This window comes from Triticum aestivum, chromosome 4A, assembly GCF_018294505.1.
Source record: "Triticum aestivum cultivar Chinese Spring chromosome 4A, IWGSC CS RefSeq v2.1, whole genome shotgun sequence".
In the NCBI taxonomy this organism is placed as follows: domain Eukaryota; kingdom Viridiplantae; phylum Streptophyta; class Magnoliopsida; order Poales; family Poaceae; genus Triticum; species Triticum aestivum.
Window position 1 is genome coordinate 578,442,446 of NC_057803.1, and position 23,928 is coordinate 578,466,373.

The 23,928-nt window shown below is 47.1% G+C and overlaps 1 protein-coding gene and 1 pseudogene across 1 annotated transcript; both read right to left on the minus strand.

The window, feature by feature from the left end:
* Window positions 1–510: 510 nt before the first annotated feature.
* Window positions 511–5,747, minus strand: LOC123087102 (uncharacterized; annotated as a pseudogene).
* Window positions 5,748–7,187: 1,440 nt separating this feature from the next.
* Window positions 7,188–11,424, minus strand: LOC123082362 (chaperone protein ClpB1). Its single transcript, XM_044504706.1, has 7 exons — window positions 11,033–11,424; window positions 9,830–10,673; window positions 9,349–9,515; window positions 8,918–9,258; window positions 8,529–8,808; window positions 8,256–8,453; window positions 7,188–8,132 (listed from the first exon to the last, which is right to left on the minus strand). The coding sequence occupies exons 2-7, from the start codon at window positions 10,668–10,670 to the stop codon at window positions 7,944–7,946; spliced, it is 2,016 nt and encodes a 671-aa protein (XP_044360641.1). The 5' UTR covers window positions 10,671–10,673; window positions 11,033–11,424; the 3' UTR covers window positions 7,188–7,943.
* Window positions 11,425–23,928: the final 12,504 nt, after the last annotated feature.

A 23,928-nucleotide genomic window follows, 5' to 3' on the forward strand; every position in this document is an offset into this window, starting at 1 on the left:
TAGGGAGATATTTAAAGTATTATCTGGTAGTACACTATATATCTGCGTTTGTGGGTATACAACCAAAATTTAACTTGCAACAGAGGCCCAAACTGTACGGCAAGTGTGACTTTGAGAGATTTTTACCCTTTTCTCATGCATTTTGAAACCGGGATTTAGGCAATGGAAGAATTTAAGCTTAAAAAAGTATTCCGTGTGGCTGATGAAGGGGCCAGTTGTAGATGTTATCATATCTATAGCTCTCTTCAAGTCTTTACAGTTGGTGTGTCTATCAAGGAAAGTAGTTGGTTGCCTCTTGACTTCTTTCAATTTGTTCTAGGGATGACCCAGTTTATCGAACCCTAGACCGATGGTGAAGGATTACAAGTGTGATTGCATGTACGTTCAGTGCAATCTTCAACCTCTGACGGGTGTTGTACAGTACAATGTTAGGAAGACCACAGCCATTTAGTCCAATAGAGTGATGATGGTCTCTGCGACAAAGAAAATTTCTAGACACTTGCCCAAACCTGACAGAGAGAAATCCTGAGCACCATCACCAGGGCCAGTTATTAGTTGGAGTAGAAGAACATTCGGTTTGCGGGATCCAAATTACAACATAACTATTCAATGTCCCAAACATGCTTCGGCCCAATAACAGCACATACTTCTCCAACTCGACACTTCAAAAACAAACCAACTTTTATTGCACCTTCCTGGCTTCTGCCGGGGGCTTCCAAAGACCAAGACGGTACTTGTGAGCGAAACTCAAAATCAACTTTCTCTGCATCAGGCAAAGCAACGAAATTAGTAATTTAATTCAAACAATAATTTCATCAGCTCTTTTAGCAACTGGAACGTCCGACAAATGTTTGTGATATAGTAAGAGCTTTAAAGTGTTACCCACACATTTCCAAGCTAACTACTTCCTAGGAAACATCATAATCGACCAAATAACACTCCATGCATGTCAGTATGCTGGCCGATAACTGACAGAAGGAATTACTTCAAATGCATTCAGAAATTACGAAAACTGTACTTCTATCAAATTTTGCAGCCTCTTGAACTCTCCAAGTCCAAATCAGATTTCGACATATTGCCAGCCTCCTCCTTCGCCAGACCGCCACAGCACCGACGCGTGCCTTCACCAGCCCACCATATGGCACAAGCGATACTTTGTAGGTGTAAAGTCCTCCAACCACGCGTTCACTGACGTCTAACCTTAGTCCATCGGTGATAAGTGCTACTTCATGTTGACTGTAGTAACTAGGTGAAGCAAACAAGTACATGTTGACTGTAGTAATTAGGTGAAACAAGCAAGTACAAACTTGCTACCTGGAATGTTAGTGCACTGGAATGTTCGATAAATCTGTGAAACTTGGTAGTGTTCTCTGTATTGGCCTGAATAACTCATGTGTTAAAACAGTGTCTGTTGTACTCCTGGTGATTCCGGCAGTGACATTATTGTAAGCATTATATAAACTATGCTTTCTGTTAGAAGTAGAGAAATGAAACCCAATGAAGTGATCCTGCAATTTTATCAGTCCACGGTACACCTATACTATGTTTGTCAGTTATTACTCTATACTACTCCGTCCGTTCCTAAATAATTGTCTTTCTAGACATTTCAAATGGCTACCATATACGGATGTATGTAGACATATTTTAGAGTGTAGATTCACTCATTTTGTTCCGTATGTAGTCACTTGTTGAAATATCTAGAAAGACAAATATTTAGGAACGGAGGGAGTATAAGAGATATGCAACTCTGTAGGCTATTAGTCCACGTGATGACAATGTTAGTACAGTCATTAAACTGTGTGCCCAAATCAAAACTATGCTCTCTTCTGAAGTTTATAGACAAGATCATAGCTATAATCATAGTTTCAAAACCAAACCGGACTGCTGGTCAGACCGGAAAAAAAACAGGAACTGGCAGCACGTGCGGTTTCTTAAGCTCTATGGACCGCCCCGCCAACGAACCGGAAAGAACTGACCGGTTTTCGCAAAAACTGGGGGAAAAAAACAAAGCCAGTGGCAGGCGCATGGAACCCTGTGAAATAGAAAGATAACATGCAGCTGCAGGGGATCGAACCATGGTTGGCAGGAAAACAGGTTAAAGACTTGAATTTGGCCCAACAACCATCTCACCTTGCTTGCTTTCATATTATATTTGGTTTTCCTGATCTGAAGTTGCTGGAAAAGGACCTCTGTGATCAGTTGATCATTAGTCGTTTTTTAAGGTAAGTAGGCAGGGGTGTCTTGATCGACACCAAACTTCAATTCCACACAGCTCAGACTCTATGCAGCAGTGGGGAAGACCTGTTTATACTTTTTCTGAGAATTCCATTTCGTCCTGCCGCACCCAAATTCTTTCCAAGCAGTTGAAAAATAGGCAAGCACTCAAGCATGAGCTGAAATACCGGGTCCTCGCATAGTAAAATTAGTATGACATGCCGATAGATCCAGGGTCCCCAAGTTAAAATTCTTTCCAATCAAATACGAGTTCAAAACTGAGTTTTCCGGGGCTACCGATTCGTAGTTTTTGAATCTATCGAGTTCCTCCGGATCAGGAGGCTTTACATGCAAAGCCGACAACACGGTAACATTAAGCTTCTCTCTTATTTATATAATTTGTGCTACTTCCACATGAAGTGAAAGGAACTTAGTTCAGAAGAGCCTTCCTACATTTGTGCACTGCAAAAAGCTATCACACCAGATGGTGCAAAGACACTCGACAAAAGACGAGCAACAACCCATGGCAGCCTCCATGGCTGTTGCCTCTGCGCCATCTTGCACTCGGTCCTCCAGCATGATCCAAGGATGACTGAACCTGGGGCGGGATCAAAATGGTAGGAACTCCAACTGGTGGAGCAGGCAGAGCGGGGGCGGCGGGGCGCATCTGCAGGTTGAGCCTGATCCCCTGCTGGATCTGGCAAAACTGGCTGTGCGTCTGCGGGTTGAGCTTCTACAGGATTTGGTAAACTTTCTCCCCGTCATCTAATAAAGCAGTTTCAAAGCAAAATCCATGGGTAAATATAAGTCAATGAAAAAGAAAATGCAATTCATTGGGGAACGGGTTAAATGATGAATCATCCCCCTATTAAGAAACCAAAGTAATAATAAGCATACAAAAATAAAAGGAGAAGGAAAGGCAATTCTAGGCCGATGGGAAAATGAAAAAAGCATTTCCCAAAAAAAAAGATGGGACCTTTTATCGAAGGTTGGAAAATTCCATTCGTATTCGACACATTCTTCCTCAAGTCTTCCATTTCCGACATCGAGAAGCTGCCTTCGAAGGTTGGGATCGATGTCGGAAATGAAAGCCTTGACAAAGAATGTGTTGAATACGAATAAAACTTTCCAACCTTCAATAAAAGGTCCCATCCTTTTTTCGGGAAAATTCTTTTTTCATTGTCCCATCAGCCTAGAATTGCCTTTCCTTCTCCTTTTGATTTTCGTATCATTATTATTACTTTGGTTTCTTAATAGGGGGATAATTCATCGTCTAACCTGTTCCCACAACGAATTACATTTTCTTTTTCTTTGTTTATTGTTTACCCATGGATTTCTTTTTGAAACTGTTTTATTACATGACAGAGAGAAAGTTTTACCAAATCCTGCACAGGGTCAGGCTTAACCCGCAGACGCACCACGAGTTCTACCAGATCCAGCGGGGGATCAGACTCAACCCGAGGATGCGCCCCCACTCTGCGTGTTCCACGAATTGAAGTCCCTGCCATTTTGAACCCGCCTCTTGTTCAGTCATCCTTGGATCCAGGCAGGCAGAAGGCCAGAGGATTGAGTGCAAGATGGTGCAGGGCCAGCAGCCATGGGGCCTGCCAAGGGCTATTGCTCGTCTTTTGTCGATTGTCTCTGCACCATGTGGTGTGATAGCTTTTAGCAGGGCGCAAATGTAGGAAGGCTCTTTTGAATAGCATCCCTTTCACTTCATGTGAAAGTAGCACAAATTATATAAATAAGTATAAGAAAGAGAAGCATAATGTTATCGTGTTATTGGTTTTGTATGTAAAGCCTCCTGATTTGGAGAAACTAAATAGATTCAAAAATTACGAATAGTAGCCCCGAAAAAATCAATTTTGAACTCGTACTTGATTGGAAAGAACTTTGACCTAGGGACCCTAGATTTATCGGCATAAATCGGTCTAAATATTTATGGTACTTCTGAGTGAGCCCGTTCCCTAAATATTTTAGAAAGCGGAGAAGACAGAAAAAAGCTCAATAATCTTCTCCCTTTGGTAGGCATTAGCAAAAGGGCCTGTGCGTTGCAACGGGAGAAAAAATACAACACGCCCCTAATCCAATAACAATGACTCAAGACCACAATAGGTCCACATCTTTTATTTTAACATGGCATTAGCAAAACAACCTGCTCGTTGCAACAGGAGAGGAAAAATACCACACACTCCTTGTAAGCTGTGGTTGTACGAGAGATAGATTGAGTATATCACAAAGGATTAGTACAAATACAAGGTATGTACGGTATGTTAAAATCCTAAGACATATACAACATGGATTCTAACACCCTCCCTCAATCTTAACCGGCGTCAGGAAGGTTGAGATTGCGTCGACAGATTTCAAACAAGGGAAGTGGCAGCGGCTTGGTAAAGATGTCAGCAAGTTGATCTTTAGACGAGATGAACTTGATCTGTAGTAGAGCTGGGATGTTTCTATTAGATGTCTGATTTAGTAAAATGCTAAGTATCTAAAGCTGGATAAGATATTCAGATTAATTTCGTCTAATTTACTTCTGCATTTCCTTCAATTATTATGTTTCTGAAAGGGTCTTGTTTCAATCATCATTTTCCAGGATATGTAGTCCTATTAAACATCTTAATCGGTTCTTCCAGGATATGCAGTCCTATACCTAAAACATCGGAAAAATCGAGAGGTTTTGAACAAATACACCCCGTATATACCGCAGCTTTTTAAATTTTCTTATTTTTTTCATCCCAGACTTTCTCAAATTCCTTCATCTAGTACACACAAACTAACCCAATGACTCTTTTCCAAACATCACAACATTGGAGAACAAAACCTAAACAAACTCTACATTTACACAACGAAGTGCCCGAAGAAGCACAACATAGCCAGAAACGACATCAAACCTTCAGCGGAACTACAAAGAAATGACTAAATCAGAGGAATGTGTGGAACAGGGAGGGCACGTACATGCTTGCAGGGGACGCCGAGCTTCTTGAGCCGCAGCGTGCGGGTCTCGAGCAGCCTCTGCAGATCGCCGCCTACAGCCTCCTCTCCAACTTGGCGGCGTGCGTCTCCACCCCCTTCCCGACGCCGTTCAAGAACTCCACCACGCCTACCTTGGCTGCGCAAAGGAATTCCAATCCATTTCACCACACCGAACGGCGGAAGAACCACGGAGTTCACGGATCAAGAGGAAAGTGACTGTACCTTGGTAGGGCTGGGCGTAGAAGGATCTCGCCGGAGCTCCGGCGCCGGGGTGGAGGAGGATGCGGCGCACATGGGATGCGCACGCGAAGGCCATGGCCTCCGGGACGCCACGCGCGGGAGGGAGACGCCGGCCTGGGCGATGCCACGCACGCAGGGAGACGTCGGCCTAGGCGGCTTCACGCACGGGAGAGAGGCGCTGTCCTTGGCGCCGCGACGCAGGGGAGGCTGCCGCCGTCCAGTTGATCACTGCCGGAGCAGAGGGGCGGTGGTGCCGCGCGGAGGAGGGACGTGGTGGGATGGGGGGAGCGCCGCCGCACGCGAAGACGGGAAGAGGAGGATGGCTATAGGGTTAATCGGTGGGCCTTCCAGTCGCACAAATAAAGCCCACGGATGCCTCACAGTCCAGCGAAAATGCAATTCTGGAGCCGGGCCGGGCACCTGCTATGCCTAGTTCTTTTTTTGCGTCAAACCGGAGTAACCAACTTTTTTCATTTTCGTTTTCTTTCTTTTTCAATTTTTAAATTTCACGAATTTTTACTTTTTCAAAATCGTGTTTTTTATTAAACATGAACTTTTCCAGATTCTTGAACTTCTATCATATTCGTGAATTATTTTCCTCAAATATGTGAAAATTTAAATTCCGTGAATTTTTTGTCTCAAATTTGTGAACTTGTTTCCTCAAATACCTGAACTTTTCCAAATTCATGATTTTTTCTCAAATTCTTGAACTTTTTAAAATATGTGATTTTCTCAAATTCGTGAACTTTTTTCAAACTTGTGAACTTTTTCCCAAATTCATGAACTTCTTAAAAATTGTGAATTTTTCAAATTCATGAGCTTTTTCAAATCCTACCCCCACCAGACATACCTGGCAACCATCGACTTCCACAACGCGGCCATGCATCCTCTCCCCAACGCAAACAACACTCTCAAGTCTTCCACGCCCCTACGTGGACACTCACGCATCAATGAGTGCATTCATCCTTTTACGCTTGTAAGGCATCTTCAAAGCCCAGTCGTGAGCACCACCGAAAAAGACATCTAAGCCCTTAATTGGGTTTTGGCACCGATGACAGGTGACTTGAGAGATTAATGGTTAACAAGTGTTCAACGAGTAATTAGCTCCAAAGCGTTGAAAGGATTAGGGTTAGAGACCCTCCCAAGCAAAAAGTGAAAAGACGACAATACATTTCAATTTCCCATTATTTCTCATGTATTTGAACTGTAGGAAAAGCTGCGATATTAAGAGGGTGAGATTTCATATTATGATATAATACAAACAAAATCATGACCGTTTTCACTGAAAAAGTTAACCCAAGCCTCGTTACACGAAATTTGCGTACCGCACGTACTAGTGGAAATCGTAGATTAAGGGGTGACACAATGATCTAACCAACAAAGCTCGCAACAACGAAGGAAACGTGCACGACAAAATTACCCAGGTTCAGGTGGCCGAGGTGGGTAACAACCCTACTTCTTGTCTTCGTTGATATAGTGAATACAGATTACAAGAGTATATGATGACTACAGAACCATAAACAGAATAGTTCCTGTACTGATCTACGCTCTCCGCACAATTACCGAAGTAGAGTGCCTCGAACCGATCGTCAAACTCTTGTTGCTTCAGGTGGTACAAATCTCTGTGAGAAGAACTGCTGAGGAAGAGGAATGAAGAATGTGGTCCGGAAATTCAGAGCGTATGTTGAAGCACCACAATTTCCATTTTGTGCCAATCCTCCATTCATTATTAAAGCGCACAAGCAGGAGAGAAAGCGTGACATTCTGACTCCATGAACAAAGCAACTGAACAATACAGAACAACAGCTCCTTGGATAGATTTACTATATGCAGGGATATTACAGGGAGCACAAGCGCTTCAGCTAAACAACATAGACCCTGTCAGACATTGTGCTTCACTTAACAGCGTGCATCCTAGCGATAAACTAACTTTAGCATGCCTTAACTACAGAGTACTCCCTCCGTAAACTATAAGAGTGTTTAGATCACTATTTTAGTGATCTAAACGCTCTTATATTAGTTTACAGAGGGAGTACTTAAGAAGACACAAAACTAAACCCATATATATACAAAAGACTCTGACTGACTGATTGGAGAGGCACAAAGGTCACAGAAAGGTCAACATATGAAGTTGGTGATAACTAACACCAGAGTCATGGAAAATAGGGGTTTTCCTTCTTCTAATATATTGCAAACAACTGCTTCGAGTAATGAAAAGCCATCTTGTGACAGAACTCAGAGCATACCGATCGTACTCTGCTAATTAAGTTAATCTGTTAACTAAATGTGTCACTGATAGTGGGGCCCCACTAGTTGCAAGAACAGGTGATCAACGTATTCTTCTTTACCACGGAACTAACATTAAGTTTCATGACTAGCCTCAACTGTATTTACAGGTTCAATAGCCTAAGTGAGTTCTCTCCTGAATAAATATGGATATGGTGATTGTTCATAAACTCCTTGAAAATTTGACAAACTTATTATCAGTGTTCCAAGCTCCATGTGTTTTAGAGCTAGCTAAGTCCGCGCTGGTCTAGGCTCACCTCCTTCTTCACCACTTGATACTTCAAACCCTTCTTGTCGTCAGTAACTTCAATGCAGATTGTTGAGCCTTCACTGGCTTCTCCCTTGACCAACATCTTGGAAAGCGTTGTCATCACATTCTTTTGCATCCACCTTCTTATGGGTCTTGCACCGTAGGTCTACAAGAGGTGTTGATGCATGGTTACCGAAACATACAAACATGCGGAGAAGAAACAATCTCCGGTCATATGCAAACACGAGGCTTTAAACATGTGATAATTTTGAACAGAAGATATACTTACTGGGTTGTATGATTCCGATAAGATGGTGTCCAACGCGGCATCACTAACAGAAAGAGAGATGCCCTTGGTAGCTACTCTGGCCATAATGCTCTTCATCTGGATTTTCATTATCTCCTTCAGTTTGTCGTGCGAAAGCGGCTCAAATATAACGATCTCACTCAGTCTGTTCAGAAGCTCAGGCTTGAAGTGCTTGCAAACCTATACGAACAAATACATACCATAATTAGCAATTGCTGTTGCAGCTTTCGCAGGGGCTGTCTGGGATTTACAGACCTGTTCCATGAGAAGTTCCCGTGTAGATTCGGTTGTGTTTTTTCTAGCCGTCTTTGATATTAGGTAATCAGATCCAAGATTTGAGGTCATGATGATGATGGTATTCTTGAAATCTACAGTCTGGCCTCTGCCATCAGTCAACCTGCCATCATCAAGGATTTGAAGAAAAATATTGAACACCGAGGGATCTGCCTTCTCCACCTCATCAAAAAGGATGACACTGTACGGGTTCCTCCTAACTTTCTCAGTCAGTTGTCCACCATCCTCATGGCCACGATAGCTTTAAAGATGTTAAAAGAGACCAGTCAGACTTCAGATTAAGACTAGGTACAATAAGATAATGAAATGCTAAGAAAATAAGAAAAGAGCACACAGTATGCGAATTAAACCTTGGAGGTGCTCCAACGAGACGCAACACAGAACTACTCCCGACATATTCAGACATGTCAAAGCGAACCAACATCTTCTCGCTATCAAATAGCTGCTCGGCAAGAGCTTTTGCGAGTTCTGTCTTTCCAACACCAGTTGAGCCCAAGAAGAGGAAAGAGCCTATGGGCTGGCCAGGATGATCAAGGCCAGCTCTAGAACGTAACACTGCATCTGCAACTAGGTTGACGGCTTCATCCTGGCCAACAACTCGCTCATGCAGTCTGTCCGCTAGGCAGATTAACTTATCCTTCTCCTCTTGATTAAGTGCGGTGACGGGAATTCCAGTCCATCGGCTCACAACCTTCAAATAACAACATAGGAACATTCATGGAAAGCATGACTCGTCGATCACAACAATAGACACAAATATCATTAAGAAAAGAATGCCTACTTGTGCGACATGATCTGGGGTGATAATTGCTTCCTTCCTTGCATTTGCAGAGCTACTTTTTTTAGTGTTCACTTCCGCCTTTTGGCGGTTAATCTGCCTCATCTTTTTGCTTGCAGTGGCGCATGCCTCGTCAATTAGATCAATTGCCTTGTCAGGAAACTGACGACCTGCAGTACAGATAGAAATAACATCCATCAATTTTCTCCAGCATATACATTCTTGCCGCTAATGGATGCATTGATGTACCCAATGCAACAAGGGTGCTCCAATGTGATTATCCTCTCCCTTGAATTGTACAGCACAACTTCATGTAAATAGCCTAAATTGGCAAGTAAGCCTCAACAAAGATGAACATCTGAATGTAACAAATTAAGATCATATATACTCCATCTTCTTCCCTTCCATTCTTTTTAATTATACTTCCTAAGTGACTAGGTGGGTGCACATCAATCAAAATGAGTAAAACTGATGGGTTCCTCACCGGTGATATAGCGGCCAGCAAGCTGTGCAGCAGCAACAAGAGCTGCATCCTGGATTTCCAAGCCATGGTGCCGTTCGTGCCGCTTCTTTAGCGCCTGCAGAATCTCAATGGTTGTGTCCATGCTCGGCTCCTCGACCTGCACCTTTTGGAACCGCCGCTCCAGTGCGGCATCCTTCTCGATGTACTTACGGTACTCATCGAAAGTTGTGGCACCCACGCAGCGGATACGGCCACGGGCCAATGCTGGCTTCAGCATGTTGGCAGCATCGTTGGCACTCTTCCTGGAGCGCCCGGCACCAAGAAGCATGTGCATCTCGTCGATGAACAGAATCACCTTGCCGTCCGCGGCCTCCACCTGCTTTATCACATCCTTCATGCGTCTCTCGAAGGAGCCACGCCACTTGGTCCCAGCCACCAATGCTCCGACGTCGAGCTCAATGACGCGCGCGCCGGCAAGAACGTCGGGGACCATCCTGGCGGCAATGCGTTGGGCGAGGGCCTCGGCGACGGCCGTCTTGCCTACCCCTGCAGCGCCGACGAGCGCGACGCAGTTCTTGGTCCGGCGGCAGAGGATGGAGACGACACGGTCAATCTCGTCGTCGCGGCCGATCACCGGATCGGTTTTTCCAGCCGATGCCGTCATGTCCCGGCCGAACTTCAGCAGGCACGCACGGCGTTGGTAGTACCTCCACGCTGCCGAGCCCACAGCAGCGGCTGCCCCAAGGCAGAGGACGGCTTTGGTGTCGCTAGACAGGTTTCCGCCCGAGCGCGGCACAGAGGCTCCCGACCGATCGAAGGCTGCACTCCTTGCCATGCTTGCCATGGCCCTGTCGAAATCCATAACCTGAACAAAGCAAAACACCGGATTGCTCCATACATTACATCTTGTCTACATGAAAGACCACAAGTACTACTTGTCTTACAGGGATTAAACTTTGTTTTTGCATGCGGTGTGGAGTTCTGAAACTGATTTAACCTAGCAGTGCTAGACGATATCAAGGTAGCGGGGGATTTGATGATAACCCCCCCCCCCCCCCCCCCAGTTCATGTCACTTTGATCATAACCCCCCCTTTGTGTCACTGACATGTGGGACCAGACCCCACATGTCAGTGACACAAAGGGGGGGTTATGATCAAAGTGACATGAACTGGGGGGTTATCATCAATTAGGATTTCGCAAAAATGAGGGACAGAAAGTTAAACCTTTTTTTTCAGAAAACAGAGGACTCCTGAGCGTAGCTGCTCCGATGATCGCCGCCGCTCGCAGCGATGTCCAGTCCGCCGCTGCTCGGCCCAATGCCCAGGACCCCTCGTCGACTCGGCTTGGTTAGGTGCGCGCAGGCGCCGTTCGAGTCCCCAATCCCCCGACGGGTGCTCCGCCGCTCAACGCCAGAAACCCTCGTCGCCTCGATCTGGGTAGGTGCGCACCGGCGCTGCCCCAGTTCCAATCCACCGGTGGGTGCTCCGCTGCTCACCGCTCACGCCCAGGAGCCCTCGTCGGCTCGACCTGGTCAGGTGCGCGCCGGTGGCGGCGCCGCTCGAGTCCCCGTCCCGTCTGCTCTCGCACGCACTTCCCTTTTTTTTCGATAACCAACACGCACGCACATGTCCAAGGGTAAAAGCACGCACTTTCGTGGGCTACCCTTCTAACTGGACCGTAAGGCTGGTAAAGGCCGGTTACGCAGGGCCAGCCCTATGTGTCGCTTATAGCGATATCTAGCGTGCTCTTGCGTCAGGCGCCTTCAAATGTGTATATAAAAAAAATGTTGACTATGTATCAAAAAAATGTCAGTGGGAGGGAGAGATGTCTTCATTAAATCCATAGCCCAGGCAGTGCCAGTATATTTCATTTCATGTTTTAAGCTACCCTGGGGTCTTTGTGAGCATGATTCGTAAATTTTGATGGGAATGCAAAGAAGGTTAGAGGAAACGTAGTTGGGTCTCGTGGAGTGTGATGGCTAGACCAAAGTTTTGTGGCGGACTTGGATTCTGAGATGTTGAGCTATTTAATCTTGCACTCTTAGCAGACAGGCGTGGCGGATCCTTACTGATCAAAACTCACTGAGCACAAGAATTTTGAAGGCAAAATACTTCTCGTTGTGTGACTTTCTGAAGGTCGAACTTGGCAGTGCACCATCACAGATTTGGCGAGTTATAGTGGAAGGGTGAGACACAATGACCCAGGGCCTAATTAGGCGCATAGGAGATGGTGAGGCCACTTAAATATGGAGCCATAACTGGCTCCCACGAGATTTTAACATGCTTCCAATTGTAAGTTTGGTCACTAATCTCCATTGTTAGTTTCTGGGTTGATCACAGGTAATGCCGAGTGGGACCACCAAAGAATTCCTGAGGTGTTTTTGCCAACATATGTCGAAGCAATCATGTCTATGCCGGGCCGCGGAGGAGGAGCAGCGCGAGGCCGAGGAAGAGGAGCGCGAGGCCGAGGAGAAGGCGCGCCAGGCCGCCGCTGCACAGGCGGCCGCACAGCCCCCCACGCCGGCACTTCCCATGTCAGCACTGCCTGCGCCCGACATGGCCGCGCTCTGAAACACAGCGTTCTCCTGGACCGGGCCAGCGCCGACGCTCATCGACCTCACGGACCCTGAGGACGACGACAACGACGCCTAAAGCAGCGCACTACCTCCTAGTTTAGGTTGTTTTTATTTTTTTAAATACAAATGTGGACGCGTGGACTCTCACTGGCCTTTGTGGCCGGCTTTATATTTAATTAATGTTGTTTTTCTTTTTTAATATGCATGCGTTTTTTTTTCTAACTCCATCAAAATGGGTCAGGCCAGCGTTGGGCGTACGTGCGCCTAAACGCGAAAACGGACATCCGTGTCCGTCTGGCCAATCCAAACGGACAAAAGCACCGTCCGTTTGGGTCAACCCGTTGAAGTTGCTCTGACTGTTTTCTTTAAATAAGAAATGTAGTACAAATGCAGAGCTTATACAATACACACGCACGGTCATTTCTTGTAAAACACATGCGCACATTTAGTCCAACCGATCGTCTTCCATCGGTATGCACCCTTCGCCGGTAGGCAAAACAAGAACTATGGTGCAGTGAAGTAGTGATGTAGCACGACCCACGCCCATGCCGGAGCCGTGAATACCAGACAAAGTGTACCACGCACGAGGCCGCAGCACTCTTGTCCCGTCCATACGTGATAGTACATGCATGGTGATGGTGATTGCTCGTACTCCTAGTCCTAGCTTAGGATGCTCGCGGTTGCGGTCCGACGGCGGAGTACGTACGTACTCCAACGTACTGGTGTCGCCGGGGGCTAAATTTCGTATTTTGATCCTTTTCTAAAACGTATTCGAGATTTGACGCTAGTTTGAAAAAAAATCGAGGTCTGACCCTTTTGCTATCGTCAGGGAACATGATGGTAAGGTATAACAGCCTACTGCTAGCCCGATTGGCGGTAGCGATGTTTCCTACCGCCAAAGTCCCTGTCGATAAGCTGTTAGACCCTACCGCCATGGACTCTGGCGGTAGCAAAATAGTCAGATTTTTTAAAAAATATTAAACTATGATCAAATTTTGAATAGGTTTCAAAAAAGAGTCAAAACACAAAAATTTGGGCACAGGCGCACGGCCGTAACCGCCCGTCCATCCGGGACCGGCATTGACCCGCGGCAGGCTCCGTGGCCCGTACCGTACCAGCCAAGTCAGCGCGTGAAGGGGCGCCAGCCAACCCAAGTCGCGCTTGGCAGGCGGCGCTCGTGGATGGGTCGGCCCGCCCAAATTGGCCAGGCATGGCGACCGGTGGCCGCCCCAATCTTCCGCGGTCTGCGGTCGCTGCCTCGTCGGAGCTGGACCTGGACGTCGCAACGCCACAACTCCGGAGTATGCTGACATGAAGAGAGATGTTGCTCCTGTCAACGCTGATCCAGCGGGATGCTGCTTCTGTCAACTTCAGCCGGCTATATCTCACCACAAATCAACTTTCAGGCTGCTCAAGCTGCTACTTTTACATGCTTGATGGCCCATTTAACCGCGTGTAAGCTATGGAATCACTATCTGGCTTGCACGTCGCCACGGATCGGTTCCGGCGCAATGCTGATGCAGTGGCAATATAGTACAGCATAACCTCTGTTCCTAAATATTAATTAAACTGACAAAACGTCATACATTTAGAAACTTTCTCGAGTGCAAAATCTCAGGCAACTTCTAAGTTTGGTATGAGCCAGGTCAAAAAAAGAGAGAGACAACATTGGCGCTTCATCATTAAGCAAGCAGTAGGAGTTCCAGTGGTGAGCTTGACCCGGACAATGGACTACGTATGTAAGTATTGTTTTTTAGCCACTGACACGGGAACAAGTCCCGGCCGCCACCAGCAGGCAGTTGGCCGATAGCCGGTAGCATCTCAGAATAGTTTTGTTTGGCCCCGTGCGCGGCGGCGGGATGCTCGGCCGACGACGACCGGCTGGGACGAGAGAAGCCAACAGCCCTGCAAGGCGCCGCGCGGCTCGGACGGACGGTCGCGCGACCCGGCTCGGCCACGGCGCCCGCCACGAATTTTCTAGCCTTTCCGCACGAGCAGAGGAAGAAGATCTGCGCGTGACTGCAGCCGAGTCCGCCGCCCGCACGACAGCCGCACGGTGAGCCCAGCCTCGCAGGTGTGCCATGCGCAGCCGCAGCGTGCTGCGCTACTCTGTGTGCTCTATCGTGGACAAGACTTGTCTGCTCCCCGGCGTGTGCTCATCCGTACTCCCGCGTACGTGACTTGACTATCGTTGTTCAGAGCATCTCGTGAAAATCATTTATAACTGCCTGTAAAAAGGAAAGTTTTGCGGTACCTCAAGGCATCCGGCACGGAACATACCATAAAACCCGTCCCGCAAACGGTACCGCGAGACCTCTGACACGCAAATCTTTCGTGGCTTTGTAAATTCTAGAATTTCAAGAACCGAATAGAAGGACACGCAAATTTTTCATGGCTTTGTAAATTCTAGAATTGTAAGAACCGAATAGAAGGACACCCAAATTTTTCGTGGCTTTGTAAATTCTAGAATTATAAGAACCGGATAGAAGAGCGCGTCTAGCCGGTGGCCATTGACTGGTTAGCGCTACCGAGCATCCACCCCAAGTAAGAAACTTTTTTTCTCATGTCATCTAATTAGGAAATCCCTCACGTCATGCAAAAACTGATTTCACCTGGTCCCTTTCACTTCCTTCCATATTAAACAACGTGTAAGTGTGAACGCATTAAATTTATACTTCATTTTTTTAAAAGTCATAACTTTTGAATCGAATATCGAAATTGAGATCCGCTTTCACCGTTGGAATCCTCGCAACATGCTCTTTGAAACTAGATCTCGCATGCTTATGTTTCGACAAACTTTTTTGTGTGCAATTTACTTCCTGTTTTGTGCAACTGCCTAGCCGTTGATGTGCAACTACCTCAGACTCGACGTGCAACTTTTCCCCTACTCGTGGACATGCAGTTTTCAGTGATGTGAACAGGTGTGAATGCGTTTACTACGGGTTCTATTTTCCTAAAAATGTCTTAACTTTTGAACCGAATATTGAAATTAAGATGTTCTTTTACTGTTGGGAACCTCATGGCATGCTCATCCAAACAAGATCCCACATAGGTATGTTTCGACGACCTTTTTTCTATGCAATTTACTGCCCATTTGGTGCAACTGCCCAGCTATCAATGTGCAACTACCGGCAAGTCAATATGCAACTTTTTCTCATACATGTGGACATGCCGTTTTCGTTGTTGAAGTCTTCACCCCATACTACCCATCTGAGCAAGCTCATGGCTCACCTGATTCCCATCTCTCCTAACATGTGCTATCCCATGCTCACGTCCCAGACCCAACAAACGCTTTGTTTCTTCCACTAACGATGCAACTGGCGACCTATTAACTGTTGCCTCAATGATCATAGCTACGACAGTTGTACAGTCCGTCTCCAGGATGAAAGGATCAGAGCTCCATTCAAGTGTGAGAGATACACCCTCCATACATGTTGCGATCTTGGCTTCAAGCGCACTCGAACACCTCGGCAGGAATCGGCACGAGGCAAAGATCACAGCGCCGTGATGATTTCGCAGGATCATACCTGCAGCTCCGGTCCCGTCCGCTTCAGCAAAAGCACCGTCGACGTTCAGTTTGCACCAACCTATAGGGGGCTTGGTCCACTTTTCCAGCGGCCGGGAGTTGTCCACAGGAGATGAGAAATCTCCCCTCTGCTTGAACGTATGATCAGTCCTCAACGCCATCTTTCCTTTCAACATATCTGCATTTGCGTGTTGACGGAGGCACATGAGCGACTCAATATAACTTGAAAGGAAGCGTCGGGAGGCTTCAACTGGAGGCGGCGGCTTGTGGTGTGTAATCTCATTGTGGACATGCCATATACGCCACACTGTCATGAGCACATGGAGACGCTCGTCCTCGCTACACTGGTGGAGAAGCTGCAGTAGCCAGTCCGGTCCAGTGTTGACGACGGTCTTAAGTCTTGGCATGCGCCATGTCTTCTCCATAGTACACCAAAGCTCCAGAGCACGCGGACATCTGCAAAACACATGGAATGTGTTCTCGCGTTCCATCCCACAAATCATACAGATATCAGTTTCAACTATTTTCCTTTTTTTCAAATTAGCCATAGTAGCTAAAAAGTTTGTCACCACTCTCCAAGCCAGCACTCGTACCTTAGGAGGAGCAGGGCACCCCCATACTGTGTCCCAGATGGCTTTGGTGCTATCCGGTGCCCTGCTCGTGGCGCACATAGAAGTGCGGGTTTTTTCGTCGAGTGCCAGCTTGAGCTTGTACGCGCTCCTGACGCTGAAGATTCCGTGGGGGGCCGGGGGTTGGGTGCCCATGCGAGGACGTCCTCAAGCTGACACGGGGACGGCCGAATCTTCAATATCTCTTGCACGTCAGCCTGCATGAAGTGAGTGCGAAGAGCAGCCTCGTCCCAACGCCCTTGGTCGTCCAGTAGCTCTGAGACCCAATGTAGGCGGCAGTTTGCCCGGTTGGTGATGACACGATATGAATGTGGCCTCGGCAGCCACGGGTCTCTCCAGATTCTGACACTCTCGCCATTACCAACACGCCAGACCAAGCCCTTCTTGAGAAGGTCTAGTCCATGATGTATGGCATGCCATGTCGAAGACGCATTTCCTGCAAAAACAGTATCCTCGAGCGAGCCATTAGGATAATATTTAGCTTTTAAAACCCTCGCGCATAGGGAGTCTGGCTTCGTTAGAAGGCGCCAAGCTTGTCGCGCAAGCAACGCTTGGTTAAAAAGGCGGAAGTCACGAAACCCATCCCTCCTCTGCATTTAGGTTCAGTCATCCTATCCCAGGATATCTAGTGAGCCTTTCTTTTTCCTTGTTTTTTACCCCACCAAAAGTTGCGAACTAAATTGGTAAGGTCATCACAAACTGAGTATGGCAACTTAAACACACCCATAATGTAGGTAGGGAGGGCCTGACCAACTGCTTTTATCAATGTTTCCTTCGCTGCCTGGGAGAGGGTGTCCCCCCATAGCATTATTCTCTTCATCAACCTCTCAGTCAAATTCTGAAATCTTCCTTTATGCATTCGGCCATCAGGGGTTGGGAGCCCCAAGTATTTTGCTTCAAAATCCTCACTCTGAATTTGCAACACCTCGCGTACCTCCTCCTGATCTTCTTCTGTACAGCATGCACCAAATTGAATAGAGCATTTCTGAGGATTAATAAGCTGGCCGGTGGCACTAGCATATTTAGTAATGACCTCCCTGATGTGAGTGGCCTGGGCATGGTTTTCTTTAAAGAACAGGAGTGTGTCGTCCGCAAATAAGAGGTGGGAAATACCCGGAGCAATGGGGCACACTCGCACTGGATCGATAGCATTCATCTCCATGCCCTGTCTCAGAAGGGCAAAGAGACCGTCAGACACGAACATGAATAAGAAAGGGGATAGGGGTCACCTTGCCGAAGCCCACACGACGGTACAAACGAATCCAAGATAGCTCCATTAAACTTTACGGAGTATCTCACCGAGGTAACACATGTCATGATCCACTTTACCCATTGGTGAGCGAAGCCCATCTTTTGCATCGCTTGTTCCAAGAACCCCCAGTCCACACGGTCATATGCCTTTGAGAGGTCCAATTTATATGCACAAAAATTTCTCCCCTGATTCTTCTCATGTTGCATGTAATGAAGACATTCAAATGCCAACAATGCGTTATCTGTAATCAATCGGCCTGGGACAAATGCACTCTGTTCCGGAGATATGATATCATCAAGGATGGGGCGCAACCTGTTGACTAAGCACTTGGCAACAATCTTGTAAATGACATTACATAAACTTATTGGTCGAAAATCGGAAAGCCTTACCGGTTCTTTAACTTTGGGGATGAGCACAGTGACTGTATCATTAACACCGGGTGGCATTTGTCCTGTCATGAAGAACTCCTGTACTGCCTTCACTATGTCATCTTTCAAAACTGTCCAGTTGCGTTGGAAGAACCTAGCAGGAAAACCGTCTTTCCCTGGGGCCTTGAGAGGTCCAATCTGAAAAAGTCCATCAGATATTTCCTTCTCCGTAAATGGCGCACACAAGCTCTCATTCATGGCTGCAGTAACTCTTGTCTCAAATAGATTTAAAACCGGTGAAGGATCAAGTTGGTCATCTCTAGTGAATAAGTGTTCAGAATAAGATGTTACCAAGTTACCCATGACTTCATGACCAGTTTGTTTGTGACCAGCGTCATCAACTAGGCAACGGACTTTGTTTTTCCGCGCTCTCCAAACAGCTTTACGATGGAAGAATTTCGTATTTCTATCGCCATCTCGAAGCCAGTCAATACGTGATCGTTGCAGCCACATGAGTTCCTCCCGGTACAGCAACTCGTTCATGTGATCCTCCACACATCTTATCTCCCTCCTATCCGCATTCATCACCATAAGTTCCTCTAGTCGGGTCCTCGATTTTTGAAGTTCTCGGACCATGCTCCCAAAGGTCTCTTTACTCCAAACCTGAAGCTCTTCCATGAGGGCAGTAAGACTACACCGAACATCACCCAAGTTCTGTTTTGCACCAGCACGCGCCCACGCCTGCTGAACCCTTTCCGGTAAGCTTGCATCCCTCTCCCACATTACTTCGTACTGTTTTTGCCTTGGTCCCTGGCGTTGCTCTTCTTTATCACATCTCAGTACAATAGGACAATGATCTGAACATGGGCTCACTTGATGCACCACACGAGCTTCATCAAATATGTCGCGCCAACTGTTGTCAACAAAAACCCGGTCCAGCCGGACCTTCACATTCTGGTCACCATGCCTTTTATTATCATATGTATGGGGGAGCCCGGAGAACCCCAAATCAATAAGGTCACACACCTCCAGTACCTCTCTAAACGCCAACATATGAGCTTCACTTCTCCTAGTCGCGGAGAAGTGCTTGAATGACCACATAGCTTCATTGAAATCCCCCAACACACACCAAGGAAAATCCTATTGAGCTTTCAGATTTTGCAGCGCAGTCCACATAAGATGTCGGTTCTCAACTCGGAGTTCGCCATACACACAAGTCAGACGCCATAAAGGCGCATCATCAGCCAACCGAATATAAGCATCAATATATATCTCCTTTATTTCTTTAATATCGACATGAATTTGATCACACCAGAAAAGTGCCAAGCCACCACTAAGGCATTTACTGTCATAACCAGCAAAACCTCCTAATCCTAGTCTCCCATGAAGACGACAAACTTTATTAGCTTTCTGGTGAGTTTCACACAAAAAGATCAACTTAGCATTGGCGGCCCTGACCAAGCCAACCAAATCTCGAACTGTCGGGTCATTGGCCACACCCCGACAGTTCCACGCTAAGCAATTCATTGCTCCTTACGGGGCACTCCATGTGTCCCCATCAATTGACCAGCGGCCCCTGGGCTGGTTGCCTCCATGTAGTTGATGTCCTCGGTTCTGTTTCCCATTTCAGCGTCTAGCGCCGACTCCCCCTTACTGTCCAGTTTCTGCGCTTTTGATGTTCCTCCAATTTGTTGCACCTCCTGCTCAGTTTGCCTGACGAAAGGACCAAGTGCTAAACTCTCATCAACCATCACATTATCAATAGAGTGTTGTTTTGCCAGCCTCTTCCCTAAAGTCGAAATCCCCTCCTCAGATTCTTCCATGTTGGCATCCCGTGTGTCCAAATCCAAAGTTTTGATCATGAACAACATGTCAGAGCTCTTTGGTTCAGACAAGCAGCGGCCTTTAGCATGCTTTGTGAAGCTGGGGTCTGCTGCCACATTCCCTTGGTCAGAGTATTCAGGTTTCGTACATGTGTACCAGTAACATGATCCTCCTGCACATTATATTCCTCTTGGTGCCGACTGACCCATCCTACAGACTGCATAGACGGTGCCGCCGCAGCTAGCCATTGCAGAGCAACGAGGATGGCCAGTGCGCCTGGGATCTCTGTCGCGAGTGCTATAGATTCCCCATCAGACGGCTTCGGGCAGGCAGCATCCGCCAGGGGAGCCCCTTGATCGCCCCCACCGACGTTCGGGTTCACCACAGCAGACCCTGACGCGATCACCACAGGTAGCATCGGAGATACCATCATCTTCGCCTCTGCCCCATGTTGGTCTAGAACGATAGCCCTATCTGGCGGATCACATGCTTTTGGGTGAGGTCATGGAATCAATCTAGGGTTCCTTGAGTAAGCATCCACCTCTCCAGCACTACCCTTCACACATGGTCTAAGGTTAGTGCCGTAGCCGGACTCCTCCCGCGGTGGTACCTCAGGTCTCTTCTGAATTTCCTTTACGAATTCGATCTCGAACAACGCATGGCCGCCTCGAGCACAGGGCCTCGGTAGCAAGGGGGCAGACAGAGCCGCAACAGGGCTATAGTGCACCCGCTGGGTGTACACGGCAACAGGACCGGCAGTCGCTCGACCAAGGTCAGGTGGCGGCGGCGACGGCGGTGGCTGGGGCATCGCCCCTAAGTCACCTAGACCTAACATGACTTTCTCAGAGAAAAAGAATTAAAAAATCGTTTATGGCTGCCTGTAAAAAAGAAAGTTTTGCGGTACCTCAAGGCATTCAGCACGGAACATACCGTAAACCCATCCCGCAAACGGTACCGCGAGGCCTCTGACACGCAAATCTTTCATGGCTTTGTAAATTCTAGAATTTCAAGAAATGAATAGAAGTACGTGCAAATTTTTCATGGCTTTGTAAATTCTAGAATTATAAGAACCGAATAGAAGGACGCATCTAGCCGGTGGCCATTGACTGGTTAGCGCTACCGAGCATCCACCCCAATTAAGAAACTTTTTTTCTCATGTCATCTAATTAGGAAATCCCTCACGCCATGCAAAAACTGATTTCACCTGGTCCCTTCCACTTTCTTCCATATTAAACAACGTGTAAGTGTGAATGCATTAAATTTATACTTCATTTTTTTGAAAAGTCATAACTTTTGAACCGAATATGGAAATTGAGATCCGCTTGCACCATTGGAATCCTCACGACATGCTCTTTGAAACTAGATCTCACATGCTTATGTTTCGACAAACTTTTTTGTGTGCAATTTACTTCCTGTTTTGTGCAACTGCCTAGCCATTGATGTGCAACTACCTCAGACTCGACGTGCAACTTTTCCCGTACTCGTGGACATGCAGTTTTCAGTGATGTGAACAGGTGTGAATGCGTTTACTATGGGTTCTATTTTCCTAAAAATGTCTTAACTTTTGAACCGAATATCGAAATTAAGATGTTCTTTTACTGTTGGGAACCTCATGGCATGCTCATCCAAACAAGATCCCACATAGGTATGTTTCGACGACCTTTTTTCTATGCAATTTACTGTCCATTTGGTGCAACTGCCTAGCTATCAATGTGCAACTACCGGCAAGTCAATATGCAACTTTTTCTCATACATGTGGACATGCCGTTTTCATTGTTGAAGTCTTCACCCCAGACTATCCACACCAATGAGATGTGCAACTTCGTCAGTTGCACTTGCCAACTACCAAGTAGTCGGTGTGCAAACTTTCTCTCAGCCCGCTGATTTACAATTTTCATGGTTCGCTGTCTGGGCCAACTGCCTAGCAGTGGATGTGCAACTTCGTTTGTTGTCCCGGCCAACTACGCCAATGAGAGTGTGCAACTCCGCGACTGTGGACGTACGGCAATGACACCGTGCGTGACAACTCCCGCAACCATGATTGTGTGACTATGCCGCCGCGCGTATGAAACTCCCGCAGTCGTGTGTGAACTACTATCCGACGAGAGTGTACAATCCCGCTCTGTTCGTAAGAAACTATGCCGCCCAGGGTGTCCAACTCCATAGTCATATGTGAGCAACTACTCTGTCGTGCGTGTGCAACTCCCACAGCCCGTGCATGAGCAACCAGGCCAAGGAGAGAGTGCAACTTCACAACTGTGCTTGTGCGACTATGCCCAAGAGAGTGTGCAACTTATGTAGCCGTGTGTGAGCAACTATGCCGATGAAAGTTGGCAGATCCGAAACCGTGCTTGAGAAACTATTCGATGAGTGTGCAACTCAACGGCCCTGCATGGGATACTACCCCGAGGAGAGTGTGCACTCTGTGGTCCCGTGTGTGCGACTATGCCGCTGCGCGTGTGCAACTTCGGTAGTCGTATGTGAGCTACTATGCCAACGAAAGTCTGCACCTCCGCGGTGTGTGTGTGTGTGCAACTATACTGTCGATAGTGTGCAACTTTGTGGCCGTACATGTGCGATTGTGCGGTTGAGAATGTGCAACTTTGCGGTCGTGCGTGTGACTATGCGAAAAAGAGTGTGCGACTCCACTCCCTTGCATGTCCACGTGGATTATGAGTATATCGCCACTACATGGGTATTGCCATTGCATCAGCATTACGCCGCGGGAACCGATCCGTGGCAACATGCAAGCTAGGTAGTGATTCAGCTTAGGACATCATCGACAGTAATCCGCAAATTTTCTCCTCCATGGTGTCCGCGGACACAAATGCGGGAGGACATCACCCAACACTAGCAGCATACATTTTAACTCGTATTTTAATAAACCAGACAAAATTCATGCAAACGGTCGATATTCATCAAAACTTGGATAGAAAATAACACAAAGTATCCTACATAGCATGCAAATTAAGTCTAGTACAACAAGGTCTCAAATTCGACTAGATCCTGGATGTCCAACAAGTTTTCAAGAACGGATTGTGTCGTCCCACACATACTCCCCCTTTAACTTCATCCAACAGTGTGTGCACGTAAATGCCCATCCCTCTGCCCCGTGGTACACCATAGCAGCGCGTGGGCTACATATAACATGTAGACCAACATTAAGAGAATGAATCAGTCAGCAAGTTGAGCAAGAGAAAGAAAAACTTACAATCTCGTCCTCTACCGCGATGAACCACGTCACGAAACTTGGTGACGCTGGTCTGGATAGCGTGCCATCGATACGACAACGACCTCACGTTGCATGATTGAATGACGCACATGTCGTAAGGCGCCATGTGTGATACGTCTCCAACGTATCTATAATTTTTGATTGCTCCATGCTATATTATCTACTGTTTTGAATGTTTATGGGCTTTATTATACACTTTTATATCATTTTTGGGACTAACCTATTAACCCAAAGCCCAGTGCCACTTTCTGTTTTTTACCCTGTTTTAGGATTTCGAAGAAAAGGAAAATCAAACGGAGTCCAATTGACCTGAAACTTCACGGAACTCATTTTTGAAAGGAAAGAAGCCCAGAAGACTTGGAGTGCACATCGGGGGATCTGCGAGGAGGTCACGAGGTAGGGGAGGCGCGCCCACCCCCTGGGGCGCGCCCTCCACCCTCGTGAGCCCCTCATGGCCCCCCTGACGTACTTCTTCCACCTATATATCTCCATATACCCTAAAAACATCCGTGAGCACAATAGATCGGGAGTTCCGCCGCCAGAAGCCTCCGTAGCCACCGAAAGCCAATCTAGACCCGTTCCGGCACCCTGCTGGAGGGGGCAATCCCTCTCCGGTGTCCATCTTCATCATCCCGGTGCTCTCCATGATGAGGAGGGAGTAGTTCTCCCTCGGGGCTGAGGGTATGTACCAATAGCTATGTGTTTGATCTCTC

Excerpts from the sequence above, each read along its gene's own strand:
- LOC123082362 (XM_044504706.1), bottom strand. The coding sequence starts at position 10,670 with ATGGATTTCGACAGGGCCATGGCAAGCATGGCAAGGAGTGCAGCCTTC. Across the intron at positions 9,516-9,829 it reads TGCTGGCCGCTATATCACCG|GTCGTCAGTTTCCTGACAAG; the intron begins GTGAGGAACCCA and ends TCTGTACTGCAG. Across the intron at positions 9,259-9,348 it reads CCCCAGATCATGTCGCACAA|GTTGTGAGCCGATGGACTGG; the intron begins GTAGGCATTCTT and ends TGTTATTTGAAG.